This window comes from Heptranchias perlo, chromosome 8 (genome assembly GCF_035084215.1).
Source record: "Heptranchias perlo isolate sHepPer1 chromosome 8, sHepPer1.hap1, whole genome shotgun sequence".
Taxonomy (NCBI): domain Eukaryota; kingdom Metazoa; phylum Chordata; class Chondrichthyes; order Hexanchiformes; family Hexanchidae; genus Heptranchias; species Heptranchias perlo.
In genome coordinates, this window is record NC_090332.1 from 3,440,221 (window position 1) to 3,463,843 (window position 23,623).

General features: G+C 43.4%; 1 protein-coding gene across 1 annotated transcript in view; it reads left to right on the top strand.

Moving 5' to 3' along the window:
• Positions 1-23,623, top strand: part of col12a1a (collagen, type XII, alpha 1a) — a 256,730-nt gene that overhangs the window by 88,654 nt on the left and 144,453 nt on the right. Inside the window, exons 17-24 of the mRNA XM_067988546.1 lie at positions 2,958-3,107; positions 3,200-3,319; positions 5,314-5,478; positions 6,901-7,047; positions 10,657-10,796; positions 14,475-14,604; positions 17,449-17,594; positions 23,189-23,318. Coding sequence (XP_067844647.1) covers positions 2,958-3,107; positions 3,200-3,319; positions 5,314-5,478; positions 6,901-7,047; positions 10,657-10,796; positions 14,475-14,604; positions 17,449-17,594; positions 23,189-23,318 — 1,128 coding nt within the window. The remainder of the gene's footprint in view (positions 1-2,957; positions 3,108-3,199; positions 3,320-5,313; positions 5,479-6,900; positions 7,048-10,656; positions 10,797-14,474; positions 14,605-17,448; positions 17,595-23,188; positions 23,319-23,623) is intronic.

The following is a 23,623-nucleotide window of genomic DNA, read 5'->3' on the forward strand; positions in this document are numbered from 1 at the left end:
TGTCGCGTGGAGGTGACATCACGTGATATTCTAAAAACAGGAATTATCCTTCCTTTGAAGAGATTGCTCACAAAGAATATCCTAAATAACGACATACAACAGTAGACAATACGTCACAGATCAGTAAAGTAAAGAATGATTACAGTCTAAACATTCTAAACCCACACTCACAACAAAAGGCTGAGAGAAAGTTCACAGAACAAAGATTCTAAACCAACACCATAACAGCAATGTCGTTATATTTTGGGCAGGAGAAGATGGTTGGCCCTCTTGCCTACTGTGAACACCCAAATCTTCCATTAGTTTCCTTCTATGGTTCTGGAACTATTAGCCCTGCACTGAAATTTGACTAAATGCAAACATTCTGAACCAACGTCACAACTGGTGTGAAACAATGTGATTAAATAGAATTTAAAAAAACAAAAATAAGCACTGCAGGTTTTTAAAACACTGAAGGGAGTTAACATTCCTTTATAATGCTAAGGAGAAGCTACAGTGGCATCGGAACTTGACATTGGAACAATAGTGCGGGCAGTGAAATATCAATACAGTACGCTGCTCTCCTGAGGCTGGCTCAGAACTCTTTTTTTTGTATCACAATTGTCCCTTTAAGTCAATAAAGGAAATGGGCAGCACGGTCCTTGAAATTACTATCTTTAATACACCGATTGGAGGAACCACAGTTTACTAAATGATGAAAGAAATGTAGAAATGATCCCAAAAAAGCAAAACCATTCAGAACATTTGCTTTTATTAATGGAAGTCTTTCTTTAATAGATGGGCTATATATAGGCTTACTGATAAAACTCTGTAACTCAAGGATAACAGATTAATTTTAATGTAGATCTTGGAGTTTCCACTCAGGAAAGTAGCATGTTTAATCTTTTTGAGCACTTAATGTGCCCCTACTACTTTCCTGTATGTTCTGTTGATACGCAGGCATTAACCCGTTTATTTTAAATGAGTTGACATAACACACAGAGGAATGTAATATGAGTGTGTTAAGTGTCCATATGGGAACTTTGCTGATTGGAAGCTCTATCTTATGCTGTCGCAGGGTTTACCACCGCGGCTATTTTCCAGTTCTTTATTGTACGTGTTTTAAGATGTGTTTTCTTGGCTCAAAATATAAACTTGTTCTTTTTTTTCAGTCGTGATCATATACAGTATATATATGTATATATATCGTACATGGATCAGCTGCTTTGATTGATGTTTGTTTCTTCCTATGCAATGCCTTAAAATATCAATGTGTGACGTTCACATAGAAGAAGAGGAACCTCCCCCTCACTCACTTTTAATTCAGCAGCTAGGAGCGTGTGCCTGCTTACCGTATTTCGCCCATTTAAAGCAGGAGTCAAACATGAGCACGGAAGAAACACACACAGTCACGGAGTGGATGTTTCTAGAATTTACCAAGAGGAGTACATTTCAGGCCATAGACTAGGAGTCATTGCGTGGCACAGAGCCAGAAATTGCATGGTTCACCATGAAATCTGCAAAAGAGAATCAAAATTATGTTCAAACAGACGCAAGCACTGTACAAATTTAAATAAACTTTCCTTTCAAACCTCGTTTGCGTATTGTGGTCTTTGGCGTGTCATGTATTTGTGCAATGCAATCATTCGCACTTTCTTCCTATTATTTGGGGCTCGTTGCCGCTAGTTACAGGGGGTTGTTTCATATTTCAGCTCACTTTTGATGACCAAGATTGAGAAAACTTGTCCATTGTTTTGGTTTGTTTGTGCACTGTGTTTTTGCTCTGAAGCCTTGAACATTTGTGTCATGATGCTAACCTTCCTGTTGTTTGATTTGCCAGTGTTGCGGGTATGATTTTCTGTATTTCAGGGTTCTTACAGCATTTAATTTGGTATTGGCCCATTGAATACATGGTATTGAATTCTAAGGATCGGCAAAAGCATTGGGTGACTCTAAGCAGGATAATATTATGGGGACAATCTTCTGCCTAAAGCAACAGTCATTATCCAAAATTAACTGGCAAGGAGGATAGTAATCCAAGGCCATTCATACTTAGAATGCTGTAATCATATTTTTTCAGGGAATATAAAATCAGGGCTTTGTGGTAATTTATTTATAACAGTATATTCTGCTTTTGCAATACAATATGCTTGCCCTATTGGCATAATAGATAATTAATCCTCTTTCATCAATTTCTAATTCAGAAATCTAAATTGAGTGCTGATTTTAAAATGCACTATTGGTAGCTAAGTGGTAGAATTACCGGATGAACTTCTGCTACTGTCCAATGGTGATGCAGCTTTAAAGGGGCGCAACCTTTGCCAAACTTTTTTTTCCCTGTCGGCTTAAAAATACGTGACGCATAGACGTAAACTGCGTCAAAATGCATCATTCAGTTACTCATACGTGACGTCATTGTGACCAAAGTGGCATGAGGCTCTTCAGGTTATTCTCCCTCCTCAAACGGGAAAAAGGCTTGACAAACGATTGCCATGAAGGCACTGCCCCTTTAAGCTGCTAGGTTTTGCAGTGCGCAATTATTACCTCCAAACATAGCAGGAAATATTTTCGTGCTTGGTTTAAAAGATTAAAGGTACAGTGAAACGTGTATTAAAGACCACCTGGAGATAGAGGAGAGCGAATTTAGGTCCATAAGAGAGAGAACGATGGAGAGAGAGATGTGTTTCCAGTGAGTGGCGACATTAATTCCATCACTGTTCAGAGATGCCCTGCCTATAGGGGTCACTTAAGGTCAGTCGCAAAGGTGGACACAGCAGTCAAGTTTCACTGTATTTGCATTTTGTTGCTTAGCCATATTCTAAAGCAAACTGTGTTCTTCTTGTTGATTAAGCATCTCATTGTTAAATAACTGAAACAGAAAGTGCTTCTTAATGTTTACAATTTCCTTTTTAAAACTAGGCTTAAAAGTGTGCATTGAAAGTCTGTTCCTTTTAGTAACTGTTTTCATACTGTGGCAGGGCTGCAGTGTAGCACCACGGCAGCCGCAGATATTGTGCTGCTCGTGGACGGCTCCTGGAGTATCGGCCGACTAAACTTCCGTCAGATCAGAAGCTTCATTGCCAAGCTGGTTCAAGTCTTCGACATCAGTCCAAAAAGAGTACAGTTTGGTAAGCTGTCCCAGAGTTAGCCTGGCTTCAATGCGTCAATTTGTTTCTTTCAAATGACATAAAACAACTCTCTGCCTTGTCTGAATGTTAAGGCCTGGCACAGTACAGCGGAGATCCAAGGACCGAATGGACCCTTAACCAATACAAGGACAAGCCGAGCTTACTGGACGCTGTAGCTGGTTTACCTTATAAGGGCGGCAACACCCTCACAGGTAAGCAGTTTTATCCTATGTATCTGGATGATGTGTTAGGAACATAGGAACAGAAGGAGGCCATTCAGCCCCTCGAGCCTGTTCCGCCATTCAATTAGATCTTGGCTGATCTGTATCTTAACTCCATTTACTCGCCTTGGTTTCCTTTTGGAGCTAACAAAAATCTATCAATCTCAGTTTTGAAATGTTCAATTGACCCCCCCAGCCTCAACAGTTTTTTTGGGGGAGAGAGTTCCAGATTTCCACTCCCCTTTGTGTGAAGAAGTGCTTCCTGACATCACTCCTGAATGGCCTGGCTCTAATTTTAAGGTTGTGCCCCCTTGATCTGGACTCTTCCACCAGAGAAAATAGTTTCTCTCTATCTACCCTATTAAATCTTTTAATCATTTTAAACACCTCAATTAGATCACCCCTCAATATTCTATACTCAAGGGAATACAAGCCCAGTCTATGCAACCTGTGCTCATAATTTAACCCTTTAAGCCCCAGTAACATTCTGGTGAATCTGCGCTGCACCCCCTCCAAGGCCAATATATCCTTCCTGATGTGCGGTGCCCAGAACTGAACACAGTATCTCCAGATGGGGTCTAACCAGAGCTTTATATAACTGTAACATAACTTCCGCCCCATTGTATTCCAGCCCCCTTGAATGGCCAAGGTATCTAAAGTTTAATAAAAAGATGTACATTTACAGTGATTTCTCCAGATTTAGGAGATTGAAGTAGGGGGTTCATAGATGTCAGCCATCAAAAAAATCAATGGTAACAATTCTTCTAAATATTTGACAAAATGTCATTGTGGGAGATCACTGCAGAGTTTCTTTCACCTCTTACATTCTGGAGAAACCATACATTAAATTTGATTGCACGTTAAACTGTGGTGTTTCTTTCTCGTGTGGATTGAAAATTCACAGGGGCAGATTTTGACTTTGTGCGATAGTGTAAAACTAGTGGCAGTGGTTCAGCAGCCTGTTATACATCGCTCCCCATTGATGTGAATGAAAATAGAAATCGGGAGAGATGTAAGATGGGCTGCCGACTCGCTATCACCCGTTTTACACTGTCGCACAAAGTCAAGGTGTGCCGTATACATTTTTTTAATGGAATCTTTGCTCCTACATTCTTTCAGTGGATTATGAGCGTGTCTTCCTTTAGAGAAAAAATACATGTGGGACTTGCGTCCGCCTGTTGATTTTCCATGTTCGTGGGGAGCCTCGGCAGCCTGCTCCAAATATCACCCTATTAACTGTCTTTTATACATGGGTAAAATTGCACGGTGTGAAGTCAGTAACATACAAGCATTCCTGTAAAACTCCACTGCCCAGTATTTTAACTCATTTGAAATCAAGGGGTTACCACCTGTATTGAATTGGTGGACAATGGGATTTTTTATGAATGCACTATAACCTATTCATTACTAGTGTCATTTCAACCCATTCCATTGTGTTCTGCCTCTAGGGCAGGTCCTAACTCAAGTCTCACCCATGAGATTATTGAGCCAGTTACTAGGGAAGAGTAACTAAGCTAAACCTTTGCCTTCATCGTGGTTTTTATCTTTGGAATACCTTCTCCTACGTGGGCTGCAACACTAAAGAGTCCCAAATACCCTTACGATGGGGAGGGTCACCTGCGCCCATTGGACACAAGTACCCCGGCTGGACATCAACCCAGTATTCAGAGCCAGATCACCAGTCTCCAGGATTGTCTGGAGTGAGGCGTAAACCCAACCCTTCTGACTCAGAGGCAGGAACACTACCCCTGAGCCAGTGATCACTCTGTCTGGACACGAGTCTCCCGCTGGATGTCAACCCAGTATTTAGAGACCATATTCTAGTCTCCACTCATCGGGCTTGAAGCCTTCACCATCTGACTCAGAGGCATGAATGTTACCACTGAGCCAAAGGCTCATTCTCTTCAACCCATTAAATTTATTTCTCAATTAATCGGCCCACAATAATTTATGCAAATTGCCCTTTTGTTTGCCCTTATTCTCAGGCCTTGCTCTAAACTACATATTGCAAAACAACTTCAAGAGAGATGCAGGTGCTCGTCCGAACGCACGCAAGATTGGTGTCCTCATCACTGATGGCAAGTCGCAGGATGATGTTGGTGCTCCTTCGGAGAGTCTGCGTGATCTCAACGTGGAGCTCTATGCTGTTGGTAAGTTGGCATCGCACGGAAAACAGAGCCGCAAAGACTGGAAGGGAGAAAGAAAAGGTATTTGGCGTATTGAGTAAATTGGGCATCACAGAGTGCACAACACGCTGACCATTCTCAGAAATCGTCCAATCAGTGCCATACTGATATTGCGAGACTAATCAAATATTATGTCCCTGAAGGAGATTCATAGAACCATAGAACCATAGAAAAGATGCAGCACAGAAGGGGGCCATTCGGCCCATTGTGTCCGCGCCGGCTCGAAGAACAACCAGGTGCCCAGTCTAATCCCACCTTCCAGCACCCGGGGTCCATAGCCCTGTAGCTTACAGCACTTTAGGTGCAGGTCCAGGTACTTTTTAAAAGAGTTGAGGGTCCCTGCCTCTACCACCAATTCGGGCAGCGAATTCCATACACCCACCACCCTCTGGGTAAAAAAGTTTTTCCTCATGTCCCCTCTAATCCTTCCGCCAATCAGCTTAAATCTATGTCCTCTAGTTCTTGAACTCTCCGCTAGGGGAAACAGGTACTTCCTGTCTACTCTAGCTAGGCCCCTCATAATTTTGTACACCTCAATCAATTTGTGAACCAGTTGAGTTTTTACGACAATCCAACAGCTTCATGGTCACTTTTACTAATTCTAGATTTTTATTTCCAGATTTTTTAAAAACTTAATTCAAGTAGTCAAACTGCCATTGGTGGGATTTAAACACACATCCTCTGGGTTATTAATCCAGTAACATAATCATTGCACTACCATACCCATCTAGCATGAGATGGTACCTGTGGTATTATTTTATAACAAAAAGACATGACAATGGGGGAGATTTACGAAGTTTGTCATTTATAGCAAAATCAAAGGTGCATTAATTTTAGATATGTGATTCTGCTATGATTAGTGAGAGCAGAAATCTTCTCTCAATATTCATAGTGTCTCAGGCATTTCATTCGAGGGCGGGGAAGATGTCATTAAATTCATCACAGGAACTTATGTTTATATAATTCCAGCTATCAAAATGCCTGAGGAGCTTTTCGGTGGGGGGAGCAGGGTGGTGGTGGTGGTGGTATGCTGGTGGACATTGAGAATGAAGTGGGGGAAAAGTTACAGGAGATGACCAGAAAGATTGGTCAAAGAGATAGGAGGCTTTCGGAGGTGGGGAGAGTGGTCAGAAGAGAATTCCAGAATGCCGGAGCAGGTTGCCATTGATAAGAGTCGGGGGGGGGGGTGGGAGTGGGGAAATCACACAGAGCAGACCAGATTCAAAAGACTGAAGAGCGAAGCCTGTAATGGAGAAACTTGCAGTTATGATGGGGACAGATCATGGAGAGATTTGAAGACAGAGAGGAAGGTTTTGAAGTCAATGTTGTGTATCTTTCAGTGGTTGTTCAGTACTGATTGTTGTCTATTCTGATGTTGTTTCTTAGGTATTAAGAATGCTGACGAAGCTGAGTTGAGACAGATTGCTACTGACCCGGATACCACCCACATGTACAACGTGGCTGATTTCGCCCTGCTATATGAAATTGTTGATGACCTCAGCAAGAACCTCTGTGACAGTGTGAAAGGACCGGGTATGGGATATCTTTCGATATTTGACTTTAACAAGCGCTGTGCATAGAATTTACAGCACAGATGCAGGCCATTCGCACATTGCACTGGCTCTTTGAAAGAGTTATCCCCCTCTTAGTCCCCCTCTTTCCTCGTAGCCCTGCAACCATTTTCTTTTTCAAGTATTTATCCAATTCCCTTTTGAAAGTTACCATTGAATCTGCTTCCATCCTTTCAGGCAGTGCATTCCAGATCATAACAACTCACTGCGTAAAAAAATCTGCCCCCTAGTTCTTTTGCCAATTACCTTAAATCTACGTCCTCTGGTTACTGACCCTCCTGTCAAGTGGAAACAGTTTCACTCTATTTACTCTATCAAAACCCTTTGTGAACACCTCTATTAAACCTCCCCCTAACCTTCTCTGCTCTAAGGAGAACAATCCCAGCTTCTCCAATCTCTCCACGTAACTGAATTCCCTCATCTGTGGTATCATGCATCTATCCCTACAGTAAATTACTAGTTTTTCCCACACATGAAGAAGGTGACATACTGCTACATCTAAGATTCTGACCTTCGGAGCCCATTCAGACTCCCATTTCACAATCTCAGTAGTCCATATTGGATTCAGGAGTCAAAATGGAGCAATGGAGTGATGATGTGCTGTCTGAGGGTGTATTTAGCATGCTGTTTTATAATGACGGGAATATCATTCTGTGTGTTATTCTGCTGCTAAGGCATAGCAATGTTTATACTGGTCTGCCCCTAGAAAGAAAGAATTTTTGCAATCACACAACGGTCATGTCAAATCCCTTTGTACACTATTTTAGCAAAGTTTAAAATAAATAGGGTGAAAGAGGACACCAAGCCTCTTGAAGACAGCACTAGTAGTGGACAAGTTGTGGAAGTCCCACTTGATGTTGAAGGAAATAGTGAGCTCAAAAATGTCACTGGATGAAGGACCGAGGCTGGAGCCACCTACCTTTTCTGGCCTCCTCTTTCCAATGGGAAGCAAAGAAAGAACTTGCATTTATATAGCGCCTTTCATGACCTCAGGACATTTCAAAATGCTTTACAGCCAATGAAGTACTTTTGAAGTGCAGTCACTACTGTAATGTAGGAAACACAGCAGCCAATTTGTGCACAGCAAGATCCCACAAACAGCAATGAGATAATGACCAGATAATCAATTTTAGTGTTGTTGGTTGAGGGATGAATATTGACCAGGACATCAGGGCAAACTCCCCTTCTGTGCTTGGAATAATGGCCATTGGACCTTTCATACCCACCTGAGAGGGCAGACGGGGCCTCGGTTTAACGTTTCATCCGGAGGATGTCACCTCCAACAGAGCTGCATTCCCTCTGTACTGGCACTGGGAAGTGTCAGCCTAGATTATGTGCTCAAACCTCTGGAGTGGGACTTGAACCCACAACCTTCTGACTCAGAGGCGAGAGTGCTGCCCACAGAATCACAGCTGAGGCACGTGCTGAGGGAGGAGTACGAGTGATTTTTCTCTCTTTTTCTGCAGTGCACGCACTAGATATAAATGCCAAAGAATTGCTGTGTTGGTTGTTTAGAAACAGAAGTTGCATTTGTCTTCCATATTCTATCCCAACTGACACATCTATGGAAAGGATCTCTCCTGCATTCAGAACCATTTGGCTTTTTAGCCACTTGTTCTTGCATCTTTTTGGCTTAAAGCTCGCTGCTTAAAGCCCAGCAGAATAGGAATGGGTTGAATTATCTGGTGGGAAAACAGTATTCTGTTACTTCATATGCTTTCCAGATCAGGATTTACTGCTTAATCGTGTCAAGAGGAACAGCTCGTGTTAGGTTACCTGCATTAAACAGCAGTCTGCTAGACCCCGTCATTAGTCCATGCGTAAACTCATAGACCTGGCAGATTGCTGTTTTCCTCTGGGAAAGGGGGCGGTAGATGTGTGCAAGGCACGGGAAGGAGGGGTAGACTGCCAGAAGCTGCTCCACTGCTTTTTAATTTGCAAATTGATCTGGAAAATATCACGGTCTGCATCATGTGGGGCTTTTCTTATAGAAGCCAATTAATCACCTTGCTGCCTCTATCGGGTTTAAGATCGTAAATTACAACCTATGAGGCAAAGCGCATAAAGCAGACATTCTGTTGTACTGAGTCATACACACTAACAAAGGTCCCCAGTCCCGAGTTTGTCTTACGTTAGCTGACCTCAGCTGGGGCACAAACTGGGATGTTCTAATTGACCGTAGAGTCTTGTGTGAGGGAGGGGAATAATATCAATTTCTTAGAGTTCTTAACGGAGGGGTTAGTCATATTGAAATATTCAATAAAAGAAATAGACAGATTCCTAATTCAACAGGGTGTATAGCGATTTAGACTCTGTCATAGCGGGAAGGAGATGGGAATGGGTGGGAAAGGGAACTGGATGCTGCACTGGGAGTGCTTGATGGGATAGTGTAGAGGGAGCATTGCACGGCCTATAACCCATACAGTGACTGGCCTGAGGGTGCTTGATGGGATAGTGTAGAGGGAGCATTGCACGGCCTATAACCCATACAGTGACTGGCCTGAGGGTGCTTGATGGGATAGTGTAGAGGGAGCATTGCATGGCCTATAATCCATACAGTGACTGGCCTGAGGGTGCTTGATGGGATAGTGTAGAGGGAGCATTGCATGGCCTATAACCCATACAGTGACTGGCCTGAGGGTGCTCAATGCTGACACTGGGCACCAACATGGAAACTGGTTCATTCTCCAGTGCTGCCGTCAGTTACCTCAATGAGCACAAACAGAAAGTAAAAAAAGGAAGCATATCGCTGAAGAATGACTGAAAAATGTGCATTGAATCATCTGTGTACTGCTTGAGATAACCATTGTGATGCCCTCAATGATCCATCACTAGGATGCCAACTGTATAGAAACGAGCTACAAAGAGGGATTCAAGAAGGTCAAATTGCAAAAGTCTAGAGAAAAAATGCTTAAAAATGCAACCTCATCATGGTAGACAAAACGTTAATTTAGTGTAGATAAAATGAACCCAGAATATTGTTTTGACCAAGGTTATCAATTTAAACAATGAAAAGTACATTTAAAACAGGTCTTAGAAAATGTGTCCTAACTGAACGGGTGATTAATTTTTAAAAATTAATTCTCGGGATGCGGGCATCACTAGCAAGGCCAGGATTTATTGTCCGTCCCTAGTTGCCCTGAGAGGGTGGTGATGGGCCTTCTTCTTGAACCGCTGCAGTCCATGCGGTGAAGGTTCTCCCACAGTGCTGTTAGATCGGGAGTTCCAGGATTCTGACCCAACAACCACGAATGAGCGGGAGATATATGTCCAAGTCGGGATGGTGCGTGACTTGGAGGGGAACTTGGCGTTGATGGTGTTCCCATGCGCCTGCTGCACTTGTCTTTCTAGGTGGTGGAGGTGGCGGGTTTGGGAGGTGCTGCCGGAGAAGCCTTGGTGAGTTACTTGTTTGGAAATGTTTGAAATGATCCAGCAGTAAAGTAGGGAAGTACAAGAGGTGGGCGGACACTAGGCTGCGAGAGTGAGAGTAATAAAGAGATGGGCCCAATGGATCAAATGGCCTTTTCTAATCTGAATTATTCATATTTACTTTTAACATTTGATGCTTTAGGCGGTGTGGATCCTCCAACAAACCTGGTTACATCCGAGGTGACCAATCGCTCCTTCCGGGTGACCTGGGATCTATCGGATTCGAATGTGGATAGGTACAAGGTGGAATACCGTCCTGTGAGCGGAGGCAGAACCGAAGAGGTTAGTTGACTTCTTTTGCGTGCGTTGCATATCTGCCCAGTTGAGATGGCAGTTTCCAGTCTAGATGAAATAAACATCAAAGAAATAGGATCACGACAGATAGTTGGCTCTGGGTGAAGAGAGTTGGGTTTCTGAGAGAATGACAGCTGAGAGGTCGAGCTGGGGTCAGTTGTGGTTATACCCAGTAGTGAATGTTTATTTTGCATTCGGATCACCCACTTGCATATCTACTGGAATCCAGTTATGGCAAGAAAAAGAAATACAAGCATGAAATGGAGAGCAGTACTTCAGTCTAAAACCTGAGTCAACTTAATGGAGATAGGGCTTGCAGTTTAAATACGTGCAGAGTACCACATGCCAAGCACACGTGTTCGGGTATTGGCGTGGAGGCCCACATCCCAGTTGCACAGCCTGCCCGATTTTCCGTCCATAAATGGACAAAACGTCAGGTTGTCTTTTCATGAAGGGGAGAAGACCCTCCCCAACCGGTATTCCACTGCGCACTCTCAGCGTGTGACACTCTACGCTGGGAGCGCTAATGTGGAAAAGCCACCCTGTTGTGCATTCAAAATGCACACAGCTATATTCTGATTCAGCTCACAGGGCTAAGGGGAAGTTTGGCGCCTCGTTTAACAATACTGCTTGCAACCCAAGGGATCTCCAACCTCCACCCCAGTCAATGTGGACTCCACTTTATCATTGGTGGAATCCGCAGTGGGTGCAAACTGAAACCAACTCAAACGCTTGTAGTGGGAAATACCGTATGATTGACATCTGTTCCATGTGACGATGTCCCTGCGGCAGCCAGTAACAAAGTAAATGGACTGGAACGTGCACTTCAGTCAACTGTGGGCGCACAACGTGGGACTAATTCACAACAGGCGCTTTTATTTACTACAGACCAAGTGTTTGGAGAGTGGCTGACAGCCACCCCCCCCTCCCTGAGTTTGCAATGCTGTCACGCTCCTGTCTTCCCCCTCGGACGAGTAGCAAAGCACATTCCAGAGGGTTACACATGTGCAATGTGGCCGTGAAAAATCGGTCACTGTGCAATGCAATTATGTCATGATGTCATCAACAGATGATGTCATGGTGTGGCGATGTCAGATTCCAACATCATGACTTCCCCGGGGGGCATTGTGAAAACCCTTGAAGATTGCACTGCTGCCAGAATTAGACCAAGACCCAGTGAAAAATGAGCCTCCAATGAAAACCCAGTAGCTTTACGTTCATCTGGCCACCGGCTTTGGGAGACTTGGGCCATGGAATCCAAAGATCTGAATCAACAGAGCTATCATTTCCTAACGTCAGGAGACGTGGAAAGCATTTAATTGAAATGATCAGTTACAACCTTTAGAAGTTTAGAGAGAAAAGCAAAAAGTATGGAGCAACCAGATTTGAACGCTTATCTCTCGTTGCTCCCATCCCCCCTTGCTGAAATTCCGTATAGTTATTTTCCTGCAGCTCTTCAGAAAGCAGCAGATGCAAAATAAAGAGCTGCTGGCCAATTTGGGGATGGCTAGATAATCTGGACTGCTCTTTGAGGAAAATGTTTGCAGACCTTTCTTTCAGGAAATGAAATGTGCAGGGCAGATAGTCAATGGCTAATGCCAAGCTGTGTGACGTCAGTAATGAACACATTGGTGCATCTGTGTTAAATTCCTCTTCCCGCTATTACAACTAAGGCAATAGGCATACAGGAACAGGAGTAGGCCATTCAGCCCCTCGAGCCTGTTCCGCCATTCAATGAGATCACAGCTGATCGGTATCCTAACTCCATCCATCTTATCGATCTCAGATTTAAAATTATTAATTGATATACTATAGCATCTACTGCTTTTTGTGGGAGAGAGTTCCACATTTCTCCCACCCCTTGGCGTGAAGAAGTGTTTCCTAACTTCTCTCCTGAATGGCCTGGCTCTGATTTTAAGGTTATGTCCCTTTGTCCCAGACTCCCCCACCAGTAGAAAAAGTTTCTCTCTATCTACCCTATCAACCCCTTTCAAATTCCTAAAAATCTCAATCAAATCACCCCTTAACCTTTTATATTCCAGGGAGTACAAGCCTAGTTTATGTAATCTCTCCTCATAATCTAACCTCAGAGCCCTGGTAACATTCTGGTGAATCTGCGCTGCACTCCATCCAAGGCCATAATACCCTTTCTAAGGTGCGGTGCCCAGAACTGTACACAGTGCTCCAGATGTGGTCTAACCAGGGCTTTGTATAGCTGTAGCAAAACTTCGCCCCGTTTTATATTCTAGCCCTCTAAAGGCTAACATTCCATTAGCCTCTTTGATTATTTTTCGAACCTGACTACTACATTTTAGTGATCTGTGTACATGGATTCTTAAATCTCTTTGGACCTCCACTGTTCCTAGCTTTTCACTGTTTAAAAAATACTCTGCTCAATCCTTTTTTGGTCCACAATGGATGATCTCATACTTACCTGTGTTGAAATCCATCTGCCACATTATTGCCAACTCACTTAATCTATCAACGTCTCTTTGTAATTTTATGCTCCCGTCTACACTGCTTACTATGCCACCAATCTTTGCGACATCGGCTAACTTGGATATGTGGCCCTCTATTGTGTTATCTATGTCATTAATAAATATAGCGAATAGATGAGACCCCAGCACAGATCCTTGTGGGACATTACTAGTCACTTCCTTCCAATTTGAGTACATACCCATTATCCCTACTCTTGGTCTTTTACCACCTAACCAATCTCCTAACCAAGTCAATAATTTGCCTTCAATTCCATGAGCTTTAATTTTAGCTAACAGTCTCTCTTATGTGGAACCTTATCAAATGCCTTCTGGAAGTCCATATAAACTACATCCCTAGACATTCCCTTGTTTACTACTTCAGTTACTTCTTCAAAAAATTCAATTAGATTTGTTAGACATGATGTACCCTTTACAAATCCATGTTGGCTTTCTCCAATCAGCTCAAATTTCTCGAAGTGCTCAGTCACTCCGTCCTTAATTATATATTCCAATAACTTCCCCCTAACAGACGTTAAACTAACAGGTCTATGATTTCTTGGTTTCTCTCTCCCACCTTTCTTAAATAATGGAGTTACATTTACAATGTTTCAATCTAAAGGGACAATCCCTGAATCGGAAGATTATGGTTAAAGCATCTGCAATTTCCTCCCCTACTTCCTTTACAACCCTGGGGTGGAAACCATTGGGTCCCAGGGATTGGTCAGTCTTTAGTACTGTTATTTTTCTAATACTGTTTTCTAGCCTATATTAATTTTAATGAGTTCCAGTCCTTGACTCATTATTAGTTTCCCTGGAATGTCGGGTATATTCTCCTCTTCCTCCACTGTGAAGACTGAGGCAAAGTAATTATTCAACAAGTCTGCCATCTCCTTATTTTCATTCGCAACATTACCTGCGTCTGTTTTTAAAGGGCCCACATTGCCCTTGACTGCCCTTTTTCTTTTAATATAAATTATAAAACTTTTTGTGTTAATCTTGATATCTCTCGCAAGTTTCTTTATCCCATTTATTTCAAATGGCTTCATAAATATTGTGGACACCGGAATTTCATACGGACATGTTTGGTTACTAATACCGCACGGGTTGAACTCAAAACTTTAGATTGTGCGTGGAGTGCCATTTCACAGCAGTGGAACCATGTTTTAATCGTGGCAATGTGTTATTTTAGGTGTTAGTAGGTGGAAGAACCAAGACTACGGTGTTGACAAACCTGCACCCTGACACAGAGTACATCGTTCAAGTGTATGGATTGTTGGAAGGGGAAGTCAGTGAACCACTTGAAGGGACCGAGACCACACGTGAGTCAGCCATTTTCTTCTCTTTTATTTTTGCTGTTGCTCATATTAAGGGGTCTGTACGACAAAAACAGTTCGACAAACCTTTTTGATTGGTTTGTTTGCAAGTACTTGGTGCAGTGACAAACCTCCCAGTAAAACACAGCCGAGAGTTACTTGTGAATGATATTATGATCAACACGATCCAGGATTTGCCTTGCAATTTTTTTTTATGAAGGTGGTGCGTCTGTAGCTGTGCCTTTTAGTTTTTGCATTGTCCTGAATATTAGATCCCACCTTTATCAACTTTCCCTGCCCTTCCTTCCCTCTGCACTCTCTGCGTTCTTCCGGATAGGCTTCAATGCCACTTCATATTAGCTGACATTTCGCTAAACGAAAAATAGAGGAAGGAAGATAAATATTAGAAAAGGATTGAGTGAAGTTATTTCCTTTCTAGTTTCTCGCTCTTTCCTTGGCCTGCCTGCTCTACACTCCATTATCCCCATCAACAGGGCAAGCAAGTGGCCTTCAGGATCCCAACCTGTTTGTGCCGTTGTTCCATGGTCCATGGTTACTAGGAAACAGAGTAAGACTACCCAAATTTATCTTACAGTCAAGAGATAGAGGAGACTCGCGTCCCATCTGTCTGGGCTGGATTTGATCCAGTGGCCATTCCACAACTAACTGCGAGAGGGAGCACGAGAGTGTACTGGGGCTACTTAAGAACATAAGAAATAGGAGCAGGAGTCGGCCATACGGCCCCTCGAGCCTGCTCCGCCATTCAATAAGATCATGGCTGATCTTCGACCTCAACTCCACTTTCCTGCCCGATCTCCATATCCCTTGATTCCCCTAGAATCCAAAAATCTATTCATCTCAGCCTTGAATATATTCAATGACTCAGCATCGACGTTGAGTCGATGGGCTTTCTGGGGTAGAAAATTTTAAAGATTCACAACCCTCTGAATGAAGAAATTCCTCCTCATCTCAGTCTTATATGGCCAACCACTTAACCTGAGACTATGCCCTCTGTTCTAAACTCTTCTGCCAGGGGAATAACCTCTCAGCATCTACCATGTCAAGCCCCCTCTGAATCTTGTATTTTTCAATGAGATCACCTCTCATTCTTCTAAACTCCAGAGAATATAGGCCCATTCTACTCAATCTCGCCCCATAGGACAACCCTCTCATCCCAGGAATCAATCTAGTGAACTCGCCCCTTTAGAATGTCTAGCCTCTTCCTGTGACCCTCCCTACAATGCAAGCAGATGGAATGAAGAGTGAGAAAAGACCAACAGGCCCATCATCCTATGCGTTAGATAGAATCATAGAATTTTACAGCACAGAAGGAGTCCATTCGGCCCATCATGCCTGTGCCGCCTCTTTGAAAGAGCTATCCAATTAGTCCCATTTCACCGCTCTGAACCTGTAGCCCTACAATTTTTTCCTTTTCAAGTATTTATTTAATTCCCTTTTGAAAGTTATTATTGAATCTGCTTCCACTGCCCTTTCAGGCAGTGAATTCCAGATCATAACAACTCACTGTGTAAAAAGAATTCTCCTCATCTCACCTCTGACTCTTTTGCCAATTAGCTTAAATCTTTGTCCCCTGGTTACTGACCCTCCTGCCAGCAGAAACAAGTTTTCCTTATTTAATCTATCAAAACCCCTCATGATTTTGAACGCCTCCATTAAATCTCCCCTTAACCTTCTCTGCTGTAAGGAGAACAATCCCGGCTTCTCCACATAACTGAAGTCCCCCATCCCTGGATATTGCAACCCGGCCCGTGGCCCTCCCAAATTGCCTGGAGGAGGCGAGAAAATCGAGGGGAAAAACCTGTGGCCAACTTCAGGAAAAACACTGGGAAATTCCTCCTCGACTCCCTCAGACAACCTATGATAGCACCAATGAAGTAAAAAGCTTATTGTGTGTGAATCATGGTGCCAAGCTTGAGAGAATTCATCGACGCTTCAGTATACTTCACCACATCCCTCATCGTCCGTCGTCTCATTCAGAGTTGCACAACAAAAATATGTTTTGTTTTTTTAATTTGTCCTCAGGATGTGGGTAATGAAGGCAGAGCTGAATTTATTGTCCCACCCCTAGTCACCCTGAGGACATTAAGAGTCAATCATACAGTGTGGGACTGAAGTGACCTGTTGGCCAGACTTGGTAGAGGTGGCAGGCTGCACTCCCTGAAGGACATTAGGGAACCATTCAGGTTTATTCACCAATCGGCAGCGTTCGTGGTCATTTATCTGGTACCAGCCGACAAATTACCAGATTTATTGAATTTCGTAACATGCCATGATAGGGTTTGAGTTCATGGGTTACTAGGCCTGTACCACAACCATTGCATTGTTAAGATGATGCAGCGGGTTAGATAGTGGCCTTTCACCTCAGTCCAGATAGACTGTATGTGAGGCTCCTCTGTCTCTGGGCTGTAAGAAATGTGTCTCAACTTCAGCACTAATTGGCAGAGAGCTGATGTGGGAAATAGAAATGTCAACACCAGTGCAGTTGGACATGCTCTTCAGGGCTACAGCTGAGGCACATTTTTGGGGCAGTGTAGAGGGAGTTTACTCTCCATCTAACTGCGCTGTCCCTGATCGGGGAGTCCTTGGCTCTGACACTAGAGGAGCCTCGCCCAGTAGCTTGCCGCCCATGATATTCTGTCCATTGACCTCAGAGTGCCTGCGATCCCCTGAAATGCTTTGCTGGTGGACCGAGGCTCCCCACCAGTGACACCTATTCAAGTGCGTCCCAGATCCCAGTGCTAACCTCCCTAAATTAGATGAGGACCAAAAAAAAATTGTTGTTTTCTTAGAGGTTGCTTCATCATAATTTTTCAATCATTTTCTTGACAGTGTCTATTCCTTCCGTGAGAAAACTAAATGTTTATGACGTTACCCCAACCACGATGAACGTCAGATGGGAGCCAACCAGTGGGGCCTCAGGCTATATGCTACTCTACGCGCCAGTTAATGCCAGCGCACCATCTATGGAGAAAGAGGTATCGGAAAATAATAATGCAAATTTCCTGGCTCCTTAAGCACCTTCTATCAATTCCCATATTATTTGTTAATTGTCATTCAGACAATTATTTGCTCTAACCAGCTTCTACGTGGCCTAGAATCCCTATTTTGTTTGTGCATGGACTGATGAGAGGGACAAAGAGGTTATTTCTTATTCGTTCTCAGGATACGGGCGTCGCTGGCAAGGCCAGCATTTATTGCCCATCCCTGAGAAGGTGGTGGTGAGCCGCCGCCTTGAACTGCTAGTAGTGGTTTGATACAATTGAGTGGCTTGCTAGCCCACCTCAGAGGGCAGTTAAGAGTCAACCATGTTGGTGTGGGACTGGAGTCACATTTAGGCCCAGACCGGGTAAGGACGGCAGGTTTCCTTCCCTAAAGGACATTCATGAACCCGTTGAGTTTTTACAACAAACCAACAGCTTTTTTTAAATTTCCAGATTTTTAAAACTGAATTCAAATTCTCAAACTACCTTGGTGGGATTTGAATTCTCGTTCTCTGGATTGTTAGTCCAGGCCTCTAGATGGTAACATAACCACTACACCCCAGCCCTGACCTTGTACAATCCTCTTACAAAACAACTAATTTTGTGTTGCCACATCTCTTAAGTAGTTTATTTTTATAATCTAACGGTTTCAATTCCACGTGTAAAAATGACCCGGCCTCAGTCAGCAATTCATTTGTTTGATTAAGTGTTAAGATTGGCCTATGGCACATTTGTTGATTGGAAATGCTCGCTAGTGTTTAAATAGTTTTGACAAATTGAGACTCGCAACGGGACTGAAACACTGGGGTCTTTCTGTGGCACTCGTTGGTCATCGGATAGTTTTTTTTTATCTGTGTGTGTGTATAACAAATGCCAAAAGAAATTACAAAACAAGACGTTGATTCTGGACTTGTCACTGACAAAACTAATCAGCGAAATATTAGGGATATGTAAATGGATTTCAGCATTGCCTTAAGATTCAACCTGATTGAACAACTTTATATCAACGGACGGCCTCAAAGGGCCTGCTTTCTGAAAGCTTTTTTTCTCTCTTGAGCCTCACTTAAGTCAACATTGAATCTTCTTGTCTTCATTTCTGAAAGTTCATAAAGAGCGTGTGGTGGATTTTTTTGCACCACTCCAAGTGTAGTGAGGCGTGCAGCTTTTACAAGAGGGCTGTTTGCTTTACTTTCGCTATCAATGCGATTGCTCGAGGTTTGTATTTCCCGAGCACATTGCTGACCTTTGGGGAGAGGACAGGAAAGAACAAAACAAAACAAAATAAATCCTTACCAAGTGGCCTTCAAAAAAAAATGAGTGGGGAGGGAGCAGTCTTAGCCCACCGAAAAAGAACTTTAACTTTTGTGTATTAATGGTATTGGACAACCAGATAACTAACAGGAGGAGGAGGCTCCATGAACATCCCCATCCTCAACCATGGTGGAGCCCAGCATGTGAGTGCAAGAGAAAAGGCTGAAGTGTTTGCAAGTGTCTTCAGCTAAAAGATCCTACTTGGCCTCCTCCTGAGCTCCCCACCATCATAAATGCCAGTGTCCTGCCGTTTCGGTTCGCTCCACATGACATTGAATGCACTGGGCATGCAGTGGGCCTTCCCGGTTCTACACCTGTGTATCAGAGCTAGCTGCTCCCCATGCCAATCTGTTCCTGTACACCTACAACACTGGCATCCACCTGACAGTGTGGAACATTGCCCAGGTTTTTTCCTAGCCATTAAAAACAGGATAATTGTTTGGCTAATCTGGTCGATTACCTTCCTATCTGTCTCCTTCTAATCATCAGTAAAGCGATGGAAGGAATCTTCTATACTGCCATCAAGCCACACAAATAACCTGCTCACCGGCATTCAGTTTGGGTTCTGCCGAAACCACTTGGCTCCAAGCCTTGATCCAGACATGGTCACACAAGCCAGAGGAGAAGTGAGAGTAGCTGTCCTCAGTATCAAGGCAGCATTCGACTGAGTATGGCGCCAAGGAGCCCTAGCAAAGGCCAGCCGAGGACAAAGCGAGCCCTAGCAAAGGCCAGCCGAGGACAAAGCGAGAACCCTCCAGTGGCTGGAGTCATGCTTGATGCAAAGGCAGATGACTGTGATTGTCAGATGCCAATCACCACAGCCCCTGGACATCACTGCAGGACTTCCTCAGGGAAGTGCCCTCGGCTCAACCACCTTGAGCTGCTTCATGAATGACCCGCCCTCTGTCATAAGATCAGGAGTGGGGCTGTTCACTGATAAACTCGCAGGTTTCAGGTAATGACCACTTCAAACAAGAGAAAGCCCAGCCGTTTCCCCTTGACCTTCAATGGCAACTCCATTACTGAGTCCCCCTCCATCTGCATCTTGGGGGCACCACTGACCAGAAGCTGAACTGGACCAGTCACCATGGCCTCAAGGCCAGGGCAGAGGCTGGGTACTCTACCCCTCATCCACTATCTACATCGACAAGGCTCAAGTCAGGAGTGTGATGGAATGCTCATTATTCGCACGGATAGGTGCAACCGCAACAACCCTCAAGAAGCTCCGCACCATCCAGGAAAGAGTGCCCCCATCACCAATCACTAGCGTACTGAGGCTGCAGTATATACGATATACAGGATTCACTGCAGCAACCCACAAAGCTTTCTTACTCTCCTGCGACCTCTACCACCAAGAAGGACAAGAGCAGTAATATCGTAGGCACACCATCACCTTCTAGCTCCCCTCCAGGTCACACACCATCCTGACTTGGACGTTTCTCGCCGTTCCTTCATTGTCATTGGGTCAATGCCCTGGAATTCCCTACCTAACACCAGGAGGACTGCAGCAGTTTAAGAAGAAGGCCCAACGATACCTACTCAGGGCAACCAGGGATGGGCAATAAATGAAGACTTGCCAGTGTCGCTCGTACCCTGAGAACAAATTATTTAAAAAATGATAGGTGGTGAAAGTAAATGATTCAAGTGTCAGCCTTGGCTCAGTGATATTGATATCCAACTCAGCCGACTATTCATTCGCCTCACCCAGCTCTCCCACCTACTTCAGTTCTGACGACCGTGCTAAAATCCATTCACAAATAAAACACAGGTTATGCTGCTATTTTAAGATGTGGTATCTTTGAAGCAAACCCGAATTTGCTACCTATTTTTCCCCCTCAGGAGTTCAATGATTTAATAAGTACCCTTGATGTGAAACATTAATCTTTCAGGAAATGCTCAAGTACCAAATTACAAGTAATTTCACTCCCAGTAAATATATGCTGACACCAATAAGTCTTGCACTTAAAAGTCAGGGTAGATGCAGCCAAAAATAAGATTATTACATCTGTCAAACATTCCCTTTGCTATCTAATGACTTTTTGGTACACAATGAGTTTATCGATAGTTTTATATATAATAGTTAACTATTGTTGAAAGAGATTGGATTTTGATTGTGAAAATGTCCAATTAGTGTTTTTAGCAAGCTGTGGGCAACAAGTAATGTCACCGGCAATGAAAGACGAGCCCTGGCTTGAGTCCCACAATGTTTTATCCTGTGTTATAAAACATCCGCCTGGATTAATTCACTGCCTGCACTACATTACATTTAGTTTTATTGCTCTGACAGTCACAATTTAGTAACCTCTCTCTTTAAGAGTTTTGCGCCTGTAAATATTTTTCAACTTAAATCATTTTTTTTTGCTCGTATCTCTTGCGGAAAAAAATATATATATACCGAGTAGGCTCATTAAACTTTAGCCCAACTCCAATAAAACATTTACTGAGTGCCCAAGGAATCATAGACTGATCCTATGCAGTACTCAAGTGGCAATTCTGCTCCACATTTGCTTTGCATGTGTCTCACTAGGGAAAGGCAGTGCCGTCAAAGGATTATAGAGTGTCAGCCATGGAGTTAATGTTAATCAACATCATTTGGTGATTTATGCCTTGGACCCTAATGACCTTGTGAGTAACAGTTTGTGGGAGGATTCCTTCATGCTTGAGCTGTCAGCCTTGGCTCAGCGGGTAGCGCTCTTGCCTCTGAGTCAGAAGGTTGTGGATTCAAGTCCCCTCTCGAGAGGCTTGAGCACGCAATCCAGGTTGACACGTCAAGTGCAGTACTGTAGGAGTGCAGGACTGTCGGAGGTGCTATCTTTCAGATGAGGCGTTAAAACAAGGTCCCATCTGCTCTCTCAGGTAGATGTTAGGATCCCATGGCACTATTACAAAGAAGAGTGGGGGAGTTCTCCCCGGTGTCCTGGCCAAAATTTATCCCACAAAGGATGATTTGGTCCCAAAGTGCTTTGCACCCAATGAAGTATTTATATTAATGATTTGGATGAGAATTTAGGAGGAATGGTTAGTAAGTTTGCAGATGACACCAAGATTGGTGGCATTGTGGACAGTGAAGAAGGTTATCTAGGATTGCAACGGGATCTTGATAAATTGGGCCAGTGGGCCGATGAATGGCAGATGGAGTTTAATTTAGATAAATGTGAGGTGATGCATTTTGGTAGATTGAATCGGGCCAGGACCTACTCCGTTAATGGTAGGGCGTTGGGGAGAGTTATAGATCAAAGAGATCTAGGAGTACAGGTTCATAGCTCCTTGAAAGTGGAGTCACAGGTGGATAGGGTGGTGAAGAAGGCATTCGGCATGCTTGGTTTCATTGGTCAGAACATTGAATGCAGGAGTTGGGATGTTTTGTTGAAGTTGTACAGGGCATTGGTGAGGCCACACTTGGAATACTGTGTACAGTTCTGGTCACCCTATTATAGAAAGGATATTATTAAACTAGAAAGAGTGCAGAAAAGATTTACTAGGATGCTACCGGGACTTGATGGTTTGACTTATAGGGAGAGGTTAGACAGACTGGGACTTTTTTCCCTGAAGAGTAGGAGGTTAAGGGGTGATCTTATAGAAGTCTATAAAATAATGAGGGGCATAGATAAGGTAGATAGTCAAAATCTTTTCCCAAAGGTAGGGGAGTCTATAACGAGGGGGCATAGATTTAAGGTGAGAGGGGAGAGATACAAAAGGGTCCAGAGGGGCAATTTTTTCACTCAAAGGGTGGTGAGTGTCTGGAACGAGCTGCCAGAGGCAGTAGTAGAGGCGGGTACAATTTTGTCTTTTAAAAAGCATTTGGACAGTTACATGGGTAAGATGGGTATAGAGGGATATGGGCTAAGTGCAGGAAATTGGGACTAGCTTAGTGGTATAAACTGGGCGACATGGACATGTTGGGCCGAAGGGCCTGTTTCCATGTTGTAACTTCTATGATTCTATAAGTACTTTTGAAGTGTAGTCACTGTTGTAATGTAGGAAACGCGGCAGCCAATTTGCACACAGCAAGATCCCACAAACAGCAATGTGATAATGACCAGATCATCTGTTCTTTTAGTGATGATGCTTGAGGATAAATATTTCTTACAAGCATGTTCAATTTCTTGCAGTAATGTTGCACAGGAAAACCAGTATGATAGAGGGATCGAGGGCTGATCCATTTAATTGTTGTATGATCGATTTAACCCTGGTTAAAAGTGATTTTTGTAGCAACGCAGTTTTTTAAAAAGTTAATATATATATAATTTACAAATAACTGATGTTTTCTCTTCCAGTTGAAGGTTGGCCCTGACATTACTGATGTAAAGCTGGAGGAATTATTTCCCAATACCGAGTACACTCTTACAATCCATGCCATGTATGATGACATCGCCAGTGATCCCCTAAGTGTGCAAGAAGTTACCTGTAAGACAATTTTATTGTAATGGGTGAAAAGTGTGAAAGAAAATGCAGCCTCGGCAGCTTGCAGAATTTGTTTCGCTTCCACCTTGCCTGGTAAAAAGCCCGAGGGAAGGTGTGAAAATCAAAGGGTTGAGTTCATGGCATGTGATATTCAGAACAAGCATGTGAATCTGTTTGTTTGAAATTCCTCCATCTCCCATTTTAACAAATCCATATGAAATAAACAGCACAACACCTTTGTTAAGGTAAAGGAGTTTCACACAGTAAGTTGTGTAGATGGGAACAGGAAGTTACAAAAGGGCATGGAC